The 13,468-nt window shown below is 44.3% G+C and overlaps 1 protein-coding gene across 2 annotated transcripts in view; it reads right to left on the bottom strand.

The window, feature by feature from the left end:
• The window catches only part of ST8SIA1 (ST8 alpha-N-acetyl-neuraminide alpha-2,8-sialyltransferase 1), a 151,140-nt gene extending 139,114 nt beyond the window's left edge, over positions 1 to 12,026 (bottom strand). For both annotated transcript variants that reach the window (XR_007406305.1, XM_025455335.3), the window contains exon 1: positions 11,604 to 12,026. Coding sequence is in view for 1 of the 2 variants with exons in the window: in XM_025455335.3 (XP_025311120.1) it covers positions 11,604 to 11,839 (236 nt within the window). In the remaining variant the exon portion in view is untranslated. The remainder of the gene's footprint in view (positions 1 to 11,603) is intronic.
• Between the last annotated feature and the right edge of the window lie 1,442 nt (positions 12,027 to 13,468).

Below are 13,468 nucleotides of genomic sequence, written 5' to 3'. Positions count from 1 at the left end.
AAAGGATACAAACATAATGATTCAAAGGGGCACATGTGCCCCAATGTTTATAACAGCAATGTCCACAACAGACAAACTATGGAAAGAGCCCAGATGTCCATCAACTGATGAATGGACAAAGAAGTGGTATATATATTTATAATGGAACATTACTCAGCCATCAGAAAGAATGAAATCATGCCATTTGCAATGCTGTGGATGGAGCTAGAGTGTGTTATGCTAAGCGAAATAAGTCAGAATAAGACAAATGCCATATGATTTCACTCATATGTGGAATTTAAGAAACAAAACTGATGAACATAGCAGGAAGGAAGGAAAAATAAGATTAAAACAGAGAGGAAGACAAACCGTAAGAAACTCCGAACCCTAGGAAACAAACTGAGAATTGCTGGAGGGGAGGTGGGTGGGGAAGGTGGGCTAAATGGGTGATGGCCATTAAGGAGCGCACTTAATGTTATGAACACAGGGTGTTATATGCAACTGATGAATCACTAAATTCTACCCCTGAAACTAATAACACAGTATATGTTAACTACATTGAATTTAAATAAAGAATTTTTTAAAAAATAAAAAGGGATGATGTAAATCTATATATATTGCCATTAAAAAATCTACAATATACTGTCAAATTCATTATATTTTTGTTTGATAAACACACACAGAGGAAGCACTGAATGTTCTAGAAAACTATATGCCAAAATATTAGCAATGTTTGTCTCTAGGTGATTAAATGTCAATTACTTTTATAAAGTGTTGCTCTTGTCATTTAAATGCCAACTTTGAGAAAGCAAAACTCTTTAAAGAGGCTTTTTGATTTCCCATGCTCAGTATTTACCAAATCTATATGAAAAAATATTTAAAGAAAAATCTAAAAAAAAAATCTAACGTGCAAATATGATATCCTTTATAAGGATTCTTTGGAAGAAAGTAATTTGTTCCAAATTGTTAACATTTTTAAAAACTTACAGTAAATAATTTTTTTTCCAAAATGAAAATCATAATGCTATCTTATCACAAGCTTGGCAGTTCAAAATTATTTAATTATATGAGAAAATGTTAAAGATGTAACACTGAATGGATAAAAAAGAACATAAAACTAAATATACAAATATATACAATTTAGTAATGCGCAAACGCAAACAAATATGCACAAAAGAAACAGTGTTCACAGTGAAATACTTCTGAGGGATGGAATTATGAGGGGTTTTTTTCCTCCTTTTTCACTACATTTAAATTTTTTCTACAGTATCTATTGCTTCCAAAATCAGACAAATAATGAACATTATTTTAAATAATTATTTTTTAAATAAGCACGAGGTTATGACATAAAATCATGTATATATTTGTTGTATCAATAATTGAGATAAGTAATTTGTCCTCCAAAAGCCTGTTCTCATTACACTCACTTGGAAATCTCTGGTAGTGTACTGTTACTTAAGCCTTGAATAATAGAGAATGTGTAGCTCTGAATTCACTTCAGCTTCCTCCTGGCACCTAATTAAAGGAGTGACACAGCTCCTCTGGTCTTGGCTGCTTCCCTCTACGCAATGCCATAGCTGGAAGACAGTCCAACAGAAAGGGGAAAAAATCAATCACTTTGAAACTCAGCAAAATTATCTGAAACGGACCAACCGTAGCCCTTGGAACACTACATTACTCAAGTCTTACTAACTTAACTAATGTCACTAGGCCAGACTGTAAATGTTATAAAATCAGGAACCATGTCTTAACTTTCATCGCTGTATCCCAGCCCCTACCTGGTGCACAACAGGCATTTAGTAAATGTGGATGAATGAATGAACCAGTGATTTATGTCTGGACTCTGTTCTCTTCCTTAAAATTCTACTGCCCGTTTTACAGCATCCTTAGTACTAACACTATTGAAGAAGAGAGTGTGTAATAAGGTCACCTTTCATTAGATATTCCATTACTGAAAGTACCAGTAATAGGCATAAGCTGTGTCCCAGGAAGCAGCTTTTCTCATCATTATGGCTTAATAATTAGCAATAATTCAACACTTAATCCTCTTAAGGTAAGTACTGCCACCCACAGCTAAGGCTCAGAGAGGCCAGGTAATTTTTTCAAGGTCACAAAGTTAATAAATGACACAACCAGTATCAAAACCTGATTCTCGGGCAGCCCGGGTGGCTCAGCGGTTTAGCGCCACCTTCAGCCCAGGGCCTGATCCTGGGGACCCGGGATCGAGTCCCACGTCTGTGGGACTCTCTCTCTGTGTCTGTCATGAATAAATAAATAAATCTTTTTTTTAAAAGGTTTTATTTATTTAGTCATGAGACAGAGAGAGAGAGAGAGAGGCAGAGACACAGGGAGAGGGAGAAGCAGGCTCCATGCAGGGAGCCCGACGTGGGACTCGATCCCCGGTCCCCAGGATCAGGCCCTGGGCTGAAGGCGGTGCTAAACTGCTGAGCCACCGGGGCTGCCCAAATAAATAAATCTTACAAAAAAAAAAACAAAAAAAACAAAAAAAAACGGATTCTCTGGGGCTCTGAGATCTAGACTGTTTCTAGGTGGGAACCAGCATCCCGTAATCTCATGCAGCCAGGTGAGGATGGCTATGGATTCTACACAAACTATCTAAATTCTTGTCATATACCTAGGAATTAGGTTAGCATATTATATACCATTTTTCAGATAACAAAACAAAGGAACAGAGGTTTAGCAGCCTGCCCAAGGTCAACAACTCCCAAAAGAGGCAAAAATAGAATGAAAAGATTAAAAAGTACTGTATTTTCCTAGAAATCTATCAACTCCACCAAAGACATTGCACTAATTATACATAGTCTGCATCACTTCTAAGATGATTTATAACTGTGATGAGAAAAACAAATTTTAAGGAAAAAAACTTTTGTTTTCCAGATTTGCTGCCTAAACATTTTACAGTGTGATAACCCTGCTCACACCCACAGTCTGGACATTTAGATAAGAACTTAAGTTTAGGATTCCTGACATAAGTTCCCATTTTACCTTTCTTGGGGAACCTTTTAATATAACCACTTAGGGGCAGCCCGGGTGGCTCAGCGGTTTAGCGCCGCCTTCAGCCCAGGGTGTGATCCTGGAGATCCGGGATCGAGTCCCACGCCAGGCTCCCTCCATGGAGCCTGCTTCTCCCTCTGCCTCTCTCTCTCTTTCTTTCTCTCTCTCTCCCTCATGAATAAATAAAATATTTTTTAAAATTAAAATAAAATAAAATAAAAAAATAAAATAACCACTTAGAGTCAAGCCCAAAAAACGTTAGTGACCCCTGCTCCAATCACCTTATAAAGTCCTAGGTGCTTGCTACCCTGCTCTCATTCTCTTGCTCATTCAAGACCTTCCTCCAGCTCACTGAGCCCCCGGGATTCTAGAATCTGATCAATCTTGTGACTGCTTCCCTTGGGGTTTATTGAAAGCTGCATCTTCAATCAAAATGACCCATATGGATTTCCCTTCCCCAAAGTGGGAACTGAGATGCAGAGGGAAATATCTGTTCTCCCCTACCCCACTACCACCCCCACCCTCCTGCCCCTGCGTGAGTGGCTTGTACTATCTCATTCAGTGGGTTATAATCTGTATGTTCATTATTCACCAGTTCTGGCTTCCTAATACAACTCTGTCAAAAGAAAATCCGGCCATACTCTACACTCATATAAAATTATTCAATTGATCCAACTAGCTCCCTAAATACTGTTCTCCAAAATGAAGACTAATAGACTTCCAAGGTGCAAAAACTCCCCTCAATTTGCAAGGCAGAGGACAAAAGCACAAATGTATCTAAATATGTAAAAGTTACAATCAAATCAACAAACAAACGGATAAAAAAAATATGTCCTAACTCCCTATTCTTTTCCCTGAACAAATATACCTATGTAAACAAACTGGGAGACCAGATTTCAATTTAGGCTTCTCAAACTCTAGGCATTTGGATACTGGAACATGGGGACACAGGTAGCCACCACCATGTGTCCACCTGAAACCCCCACTCCCATCTCCAAGTTCTTTTCACAGCCTCTGCCTCCCACGAAGAACTGTTCCTTGGCCATCCCTTGGGCCGAGGAGTGCTCACAGCAATGGGAAAAGCCACCCTGATGGTGGGTGATGGGGAACTCCTCACACAGGCAAGCAGGCTGTGGACGTGGAGCTTGGGTCATTTGGGTAGGGAATTCCTGTTCTACAAAGGCCCCAGAGATGCCTTCCTCTTTGCAAAGAGCTGAGAACAAAGGAGAAACAGAGTGAGCCCCCTCTCCCCACCCTGCTCCTCTTGCCAGGGTCTAAGCAGGGCACTGTTGAGAACCCTGGGCACCTCTCACACAAGCTTTCAACAGAGACAGCTGCTTTAAGTAAATTTCCCAAAATGTATGCCCTCTTGCTATCCTTCTTTAACCAAGAGCTGGCCACCAAAGTACAGTTCACCTACTTCCCTTCCCGCAGTCAAAGCATTTATGGTTTGTAGTTTCCAGATGTAGTTCTTCATTGCGTATTTTCTGGGATTTTTAAAAATCTTGTCAATGGGTTGATTTTGTTTCTCCAAAGAAAATGGTTCTCCACCGAGAGCAATTTTGCCCCCCAAAAGACATTTTCTCAAATCTGGAGACATATTGATTTGTTTCATTTAGTGGACAGAGCCATGGACGTTGCTAAATATTCTACAATGTACAGGACAGCCTTCCACAACAAAGAATCTTCCAGCCCAAAATGTTAGTAGTGTTGAGACTGAAAACTCTGCTCTTCAGTAAGAGCTCTTTCAAAAGAGTAGATGCCATTTCCTCCTTTGGTCTCCACATGACCAACCAGAATATTGGACCTCATTAAGTATTTGTTGACCCACCGATTAGCTGTCCAGTCTCACACCTTGCTGGCACGTTCATCACACAGTAACTCAACAAAAATCAGAAATCGCACTCAGCTCTGGGAATGCAAATATGAACGAGCCAACAGAAAAGGCAGACAAATAAATTGGTACTTTTAATGCAGCATCATGAAAAATACACCTGTCACTACCAGACACTTGCATTTTTATCCATCATTATGTCTTCCCTCATTAGTCCATAAACTTCAAGAAAGTAAATTTTAAGTTAGCTGCTATAGTTCTAGCATCTTCTATGATAAAACTAGTAGACACAGAGGAGTAGATATTTTTTGATGATTAAAGAAATGCAAAAAAAAAAAAAAAAAGAAATGCAATACTATGCACAAGGCAATAAAAAAAAAAACAGAGAAAGAAAGAGAGAGGAGAAGCTTCTAACACAGCCTGGGGAAGAAGAAAAGAGTAAGGTAAGCTACCTTGAAGAGAAATAACATGGATTAAGCACTAATATGCCAGAAGCATTTTTCAATACATTATCTATTCTAATGCTCACAACAATACTACAAGGACCCACATAAAGAGTTAAAAATAGACCTGCCCTATGACCCAGCAATTGCACTGCTGGGGATTTACCCCAAAGATACAGATGCAGTGAAACGCCGGGACACCTGCACCCCGATGTTTATAGCAGCAATGGCCACAATAGCCAAACTGTGGAGGAGCCTCGGTGTCCATCGAAAGATGAATGGATAAAGAAGATGTGGTCTCTGCATACAATGGAATATTACTCAGACGTTAGAAACGACAAATACCCACCATTTGCTTCGACGTGGATGGAACTGGAGGGTATTATGCTGAGTGAAGTAAGTCAATCGGAGAAGGACAAACATTATATGGTCTCGTTCATTTGGGGAATATAAAAAATAGTGAAAGGGAATAAAGGGGAAAGGAGAAAAAACATGTGGGAAATATCAGAAAGGGAGACAGAACATAAAGACTCCTAACTCTGGGAAATGAACTAGGGGTGGTGGAAGGGGAGGTGGGCGGGGGGTGGGGGTGACTGGGTGGTGGGCACTGAGGTGGGCACTTGACGGGATGAGCCCTGGGTGTTATTCTGTATGTTGATAAATTGAACACCAATAAAAAATAAATTTATTAGAAAAATAAATAATAAAAAATAAATAAAATAAATAAAAATTTTAAAAAATTTTAAAGGGAAAATAAATAGATAGATAAATAAATAATAAATTTTAAAAAGGAGGAGGAGGAGAAGCAGCAGCAGCAGCCACTGCCACCACTGCCACAGCAACAACCACTGTCACATTTTACAGATGAGGAAACGGACAGCAAAGGCTGATTTGCTCAGAACATAGCAAATGGTAGAATCAGAATTTTAGCGCAACTGACTTTTAGGATCTTTGCTCTTAACCAGTAAATGCACTGTCAAGAGATGAGTGAGAATTGGCCAGGTAAAGGGCAAGGAGTTGTGGCCTTGAAGGAAAGGCATTTCAGGCAGAGGGAATGATACACACAAAACTAACACAGCCCGGCTTGTTTCAGCATTACTATACCAAAAGAGGAACGTTGATGAAGATAATGATGCAGAAGTATTCATGGCCACATCATAAGAGATATAGACAGCAGTGCCTCGTTTATCTAAGATTATTAGGGAACGAGCCAATAAGGCTAGAGTCAAATAGCTCTGTGTTGGAAACGTGACCCATCATTTTGTTAATGAGTCTCTCTGAATTTCCATTTTCTCATCCATAAAACAAAGTACGTATAAATATCTATTGTAAAGTAGCTGTGAGGACAAAAGCTAAGAAATATAAGCACTGAGAACCTGGCCTGGGTCATCTTATATGGCCAATGAGTGTTAATGATTTCTTTTTGCTATTGTAGTTATTGCTAATGAATTTTTTTCTCATTTGTAAATGCACAACATAATTGAAGCTTATTTTCTTAAACACCAAAATTTACTATAAACTATATTCTTCCTAAACTCCTTTCAGAGGGCATTACATAAATCTTTACCTTAACAAACATAAACCTCAAATCCCATCTATACCGAAGGCTGCACCTGCCTCTCAGCCCTCCACCCCCGGTGCCCTTCTGCAGCCACCAGGACAGCTGTGGAAATACCTGAAGCTTCTGGGATCCACAGATTCAAAACTATGGACAGAAAAGAAGGCACATAAAGCTCAAAATGCTTAGAGCAGTATTTCGTTCAGAATTTGGTAAAGGAAAGGGGAACATCATGGCTTAGAGTACTGGTTAGCACTCAGTGAATATAGAGAATTTTCAAAGCTCTTTGGAGTGTTATCCTATATCCAGCAATCCACCAGTAACAGCAGTGTGCCAACTCTGCTGACAGCTGACACATGACCAGTGCCCTTGGATGCTTGGTGTTGGTTCATTTTTCATAAACCTCACCTTAAGCCCATTCAGAGAGTGTGACTTGGCCGCTGTGTACCTCTGAGTCTACCTTCCTACTATGTTCTCTGTGGGAAAAATTAATGCCTTTCCATACAGGAAGCACATCAAGAATTTTCACACTTCCCTGCTTTGGCCTTGGCTGTTCTCCCTGCCTAGAACATCCTTCTGCCCTCACTTCTTACTACTACCCAACTTTAGCATCCTTCAAGGCTTAGTGCAAACACCACCTCCTCTCTGATTTCCCCCCTTCCAGCAGAATTAACAGCCATGTTTTGTGAACTTCCCCAGCACTTTGCTTGTGTTTCTATTTTTATAATGACCATGTATTAAACAGAAGTATGTGGCAAGCATCTTTCTAGGTGCTTCTTCTATGCCACCATGCAACGTGCACTACAAGTCTGTAAGAAATCATTACACATCCCACTTTACAAATGGGGAGACTGAAGCTCTGAGGGTTGAACTTACCAATGATCATACAATCAGAAAGGGATACAGCTGGGATTCCAACCATGTTCTGGCAGCTCCCAAGTCCCTAAGTTTTTCTCTCTGCTATACTGCCTCTCTTTGATGCCCCTATGTCCAGTTGGTTAATTAATTATAAACACATATGCCTGTCCCTGGAAGTACAGCAAATCCCTGGCAGGGGCCTGGACATGTTCCTCTTTATAAACGTGGATGATAACATATCCATTTATATAAGATTGTTAGGAGAATTAAATGAGACAGTACATTGAAAGCACTCAGCCTAGTGCCATGCACATTATAGGCTCCTGGTAATTTGTCGGTTTTGCTGTTGTTCTTGTTGTCATTATTACTATGTCCAATGCCAAAGATAAAGTCTTGAGCATAAATTGTGAACTGAAGTTCCTTTCAGAGAAACAAATGAAGTGGGTAAGGCCCTGATGGAAGAGACAAATGCCACTTTGGTTCAACATCTCCCCACACCACTTGACTACTCATTCAGAAGCAACAAGAGTTGCAGAGAAACTCTCCAATATTTCTACGTTAGGGTCAATTGATTGCTTTATCCTTCCGTTGCCATGTGGATGTTAGACAACCTCCTATCTAGTTTAAAGCTCTTGCAGCTCTGTGACTTTTCTTGCTGCCTTCTCCTTTGCAAGTTGCCAAGGTTCCCCTCTGAGTAGTCGTACTTAAAGTCTGAGCCAAGAGAAGAAAATCACAGAAGTAAATGAAAGCACAGAGGGCGAAATGTAATCTGCAACTCTAATGCTAATAAACATAATGAAACACTCTCCTTTGTTCTCAGAGCATTTAGCAGTACTTTAAATCATCCGACTGCTTTACTCCTTTGTTTTTGTCGGTCACCCCCTTGTAGGAGGTAAGCCATCTCAGAGAAAGCAAGCTGCCCATCCCGGCTACTGCTAACCCCCAGGGCCTAATTCAAATCTGGTGTATTAGAGTCATTCATTAAATACTAGTCAACTGACTGACTGCAATTATTTGTATGTGTGTATATATGAATATGTGTATAAATGTATACATATACATGACATATACCACAGTTTATGAATAAATATGCGTGTATCTCCACACAAAAGTGCAAACTGTGCATTCATATACATTTCTAGTTGTGTGGAAGATATTTTAGACTGGAAAACACAGACACCTGTTTGCAAAAGTTATTCTTTCTTAACATAATAAGGGCCTCTGGCTGACCTGTCTAATATTTTAAAAACATACACTACTGCCCACATACTAACAATCCATATGCTTTAAAAAACAGATTTTATTACACATGCAGAGTACAAAAAATTTTTTGACTTAGCAAACCACGATACTTTTATCTTTTAAAATTCCTCGTCCCAATTTACTACGTTCAGTGTAAAGAAATGGGGGGGTGGGGGCAATATATTGACCAGTAGTGCTTCTCTGCAACTTTGGCTGGCAAAGCATTCCAAATTCTTTTTTTTTTTTTAAGATTTTGTATTCATTTGTTCATTAGAGACACAGAGAGAGAGGCAGAGACACAGGCAGAGAGAGAAGCAGGCTCCCTGCAGGGAGCCCCACCGAGGAGGACTCAATAACAGGACCCGGGATCACGACCTGAGCCAAAGGCAGATGCTCAACCATTGAGCCACCCAGGTGCCCAAAGCATTCCAAATTCTTACGGGCTGGCCAGAAGTCCTTATATAAGCTGTAATGTATACAGAGAATTATAATTCATGACAATTATAATAGCACCATTGACTGGATATATGTGCCAAACACTTGCAGTAGTTGTTTTTTATTTTTTTATTTGAACCTCTACCAACCCTGCAAGGTAAATGCTCTTATCCCCATTTATAAATAAGGAAACTAAGACTCAAAGAGACAGAATGGCTTACCAAAGATACTCTGCTGCTTATCTATCTAGTCATGGCACCCTCAGTCTAGGAATCCTACTAGTGTAGAATTCTACTCCAAAGCCCAAACTCTTTTCAACAAGCAATGGTGCATCTTATACACTTTTACAGACACTGACTTTAAGGGATATGTGTTTAAGCAGTTTTTTATAGTGTGTGGATTCTATTAGTAATTCTCTGCACAGAGACTACACCAAATGACAGCCAAACACACTAAAGATTACCCCAGGCTACAGACAGCAAGGGACAAGTCTGTCTCAGAAATGAAAAGCATGTATTTCTCAGAATATGAAGCATTTTCCACTCGAGTATATCATGCAAAAAAAATTTATTTAAGGAAGCAACAGAGCTTTCTTATTCTTCCTCCCATACAAAAAAAATGGACTCTTTCATTACGAACCAATGGGAAGTTCTTAATTCATTTCCTTATATCACTTGGAGTAAAAGTGCTTCCTGTCTTTAGAGAAAAGAATTGCTGGATGCTATATGCCTTTTGGGTGCTTTTGAGTCCAACAATCAATACTGTGAAGGCGAGAGAAAATTAGCCCTTATTTACTTTTAAGGGGTGTAGCATTATTTTCAAGCTTAATGATAGCTGAATTCTAAAGAACAAGAGAGAAGGCAAGTCTTCCCTCCCCGTTTAAAGATTTCATGTCTTCCCCTGAAAGAATTGGCTATTATCTCTTTGACCTTCTTTCCAGGAGCAGGCCCCAGAAGGAGAAGGAAACGATATGTCTAAAAAGTTTTTTTGAAATTTATAGATGTTTCTGAACATTTGTAACCAACAGTAGTGAAAATGTTTAAGTTGGCTCTCAGCTGCCCATAGACAGCTTGGAAAGATCCTAGGCAGAAGAGCGAAGGAAAGCACTCCTCACCTAGACCACTACAATCTCAGGAAAGCCAACTGCAGCATCTTCAAGCCCCAGGGAATGAAGGGGAAGGGGGCACCTGGCAGTCATAAAAGCCCTTGTGTGTCCCCTGAACATGCCCAGGAAAGTGGAGAGGAAGGGGAAGCAGCACTGCCTTCCCTCCAATCTAACGACACAACCCCTGCTGCCAAGAACTTATTTTTAGACACTTAAGCTGAAATTCCCAGAAAGGAAGGGAAACTACAACCTCTGAGCGATCCTCAGCATTCTGATTTCCAACCTGGCTTCAGTTTTTTGTTTTCTGATTCCAAGTCCCTACCTAAAGTCCATCTCCCATTCTCCAGAAGGCATCCACAGTCTAAGCGACCCCCCTCCACCCCCCCCCCAAAAAAAGAGCTGGGAGCTGAGGAGCTTTATGTGTTGAAAATTTCAGTTCCCACACTTCAAAGGGACATGACATGACCTTGGGGAAGTAACTCCTCCTTCTGAAGACTCAGTCTGTGGTTGGTAAGATGGGGATAATACTGTTATTAGAAAGTTGTTGAGTTTTCAATAAAAATCACACAGTGCCTGGCTCTTAGTGGGGGATCAGTTAAGTGCTCTGGGTTTCGTCGTGGGCCCTCTGAACAAAGCTGCAGGATCCTGGCTAGGTGTCCATGTTTTTCCTGCCCAAGATTTGCCCATTACTCCCTCATTAGTGATTTCTGTTACCAACCACTCACCTAGCCTCAGGGAGATGCCTCTTACCTTCCTCTAGTTCTCTATGGCTTCCAACACCTACAGAGCCCAAGAGATAAATGCTCATTAAGTGCAAAGGACAAAGTTAGCCTGGATTCTCCTTCCCACCAGTTATGGGGCGTTGACTACGATCAGGCTGGGGAAGGAATGCTTACAGGTTTTACGTGAGCAAAGCAGGTGTCTGCACATCTCTTTGGTGTAAGGGGTGGGGAAGGACCCCCCCCCCCCCACCCCGACTAAAGTCTTCAGGTTTAGAAATGGCAAAGGAGGGGAGGAGGACAAGGAGGACTGGGGGAGAGATGCCTCTGCAAGGCGGTGCTAGCCCGTGACCCTGTCCCCAGCGCACCGGGAGTAAAGGACACGAGCCGGGAGGAGCCGCGAGGGGAGGAGTACCTGAAGACTCTGGCCGCCGTCTGGTTCCTTCTCCACGCCGTGCCCTGTTGCAGCACCCCTTGGACGATCTCCTTCTCGTTGGGCAGCCGGTAGACCGGGAAGATGTAGAGCCAACAGAGGACCACAACGCAAAGGGCACTGGCTCCCACCGGGAGCCGGGTCCGCGGGAACTTCCACGCCAGTATTGCCATGGCCCCTCTGGACGTGTGTCGCCGGGCCCGCCCGCAGGGGCTCATCGCAGCCCCGGGGGCCCGGGGGCGGGGGGCGGGGGGAGCTCAACACAGCGTGCGGCAAAGTGGCAGCGGAGGGTCCCCCCACCGCCGGCCCCCCATACACACACACGCCTTCCGCTTTCTCGTTTGCACTCGCACGCACGTTTCTTCGGGCCCCCACGGCCCCAAAGGTCAGCGCAAGGGTTTTTTTTTCCAAATGCAACTTTTTCAAGGGTTTCTTTCTAGGGGAGGTGGCCGGGGGGCGAGTCACGAGCTCCGGTCATGGTCGCTTCCCCTGCAGAAGGCGGGCGCTGGGGTCTCCGAGAGCGCAGAGAGCGGCCGCGGCGAGTCGCTCCCGCCGGTTCTGCAGCATCACCGTCGCCCTACGCGGGTCCGGGGAGAGGCTGGGCTCCCTCCCAGACAACTGGCCCGCGGCGTCCCCTCCGGGGAGATGCTCCTGCGCCCTCCGCCGCCTCTCCCCGCCTCTCCCCGCCTCCCGCGCTGCTGCACCGCCAGGCACCCCCGGACGCGCTCCCCGCGCCGCGCCAAGTCCTCGGAAATTTCCACCGCGGCCCGGGACCGCTATCCTGCCCCGGGCTCCTCCGCCTCGCTCGCCAGGACCCCCGCTCCCCACCCCTCCCGGAGAAGAAAAGAACTCGCTCTCATCAGTTAATTCAGCGGCGCGCCGCAGCCTTCCGCTGCGCCCCGGACTTCGCAGACAAACGCCCGGGGATTGGTGGAAATCAAGGTCTCCCCCTCCCTCCCCCACCCGCAAATTTGCCTCCTTCGACCCGTTCAGATCCGCCTGGAGCGCGCGCCTCTCCCTCCCGCCCTTGTTCTCCGGAGATAGAGGCAAACAATAAAAAAATCCCCCCCACCCCCAATGCATGGATACATCGGAGCGCAGCGGAGACCGGCTGACAGAACCCGACCTTTCGACTCGCAGCCGGCGCGCCGGGGCTGCACCCTGCCGCCGTCACCCTCGTCTCCCTACTAACTGGTTGGTCATTAACCCGCAGAGGCTCGGGGAGGCCGGCAGAGATTTGTCCCCTCCCGGGCCCCCACCCCCATTACCCGATCCCCGAGCCGCGCTCCGGCCGACACTCGTGCGCGCGCGCGCGCTCACACCCTCCTGTACACACTCTCCGAGGCTCACGGGCCCGCACGCGCGCGCACGGGGAGGTGCGTGCACCGGGATCCTCCGCCTCGACTCCGCCCTGCAGGGCAAGGCGCTGCTGCATCCAGATGTGCAGCCAGCTGGTGCCCAAGCGCGCAGCCCTTGGCACGTGATGATGCTTTGGGGGCCCTTTCACCCCCTCCGCCTTTTAGATTAAAGGGCCGTTTGCTCGTAGACCTCTGCCTCGCCCCGGCCGCAAGGTAATCGCAATCCCGACCTTGGAAGAAGGCCACCAGCCTGTACCCGCGGGGCTGAGGGACCCACAGTTAGCCATTTCTAATCGCCCCGGCGGTCTACGCATAGCTCGGGTACCTCCTAGCGGTTGCCTATTCCGTTTGCTTAAGCATCTCATCAAGCAGAAAGTGTGCAGGGACAAAGAAACCCAGCCGCCTACTAACCGGGTCAGCTTAGTCATCACGAAACCAAAATCCAGGGCCATAGCTCCGTTTGCTCAGCTGACCAGGCTGCAGCGCCCC

The sequence above is a fragment of the Canis lupus genome, chromosome 27, assembly GCF_003254725.2.
Source record: "Canis lupus dingo isolate Sandy chromosome 27, ASM325472v2, whole genome shotgun sequence".
Classification (NCBI taxonomy): domain Eukaryota; kingdom Metazoa; phylum Chordata; class Mammalia; order Carnivora; family Canidae; genus Canis; species Canis lupus.
Note: the sequence above shows the minus strand (reverse complement) of the source record. Positions and strands in the feature narration are given on the sequence as shown.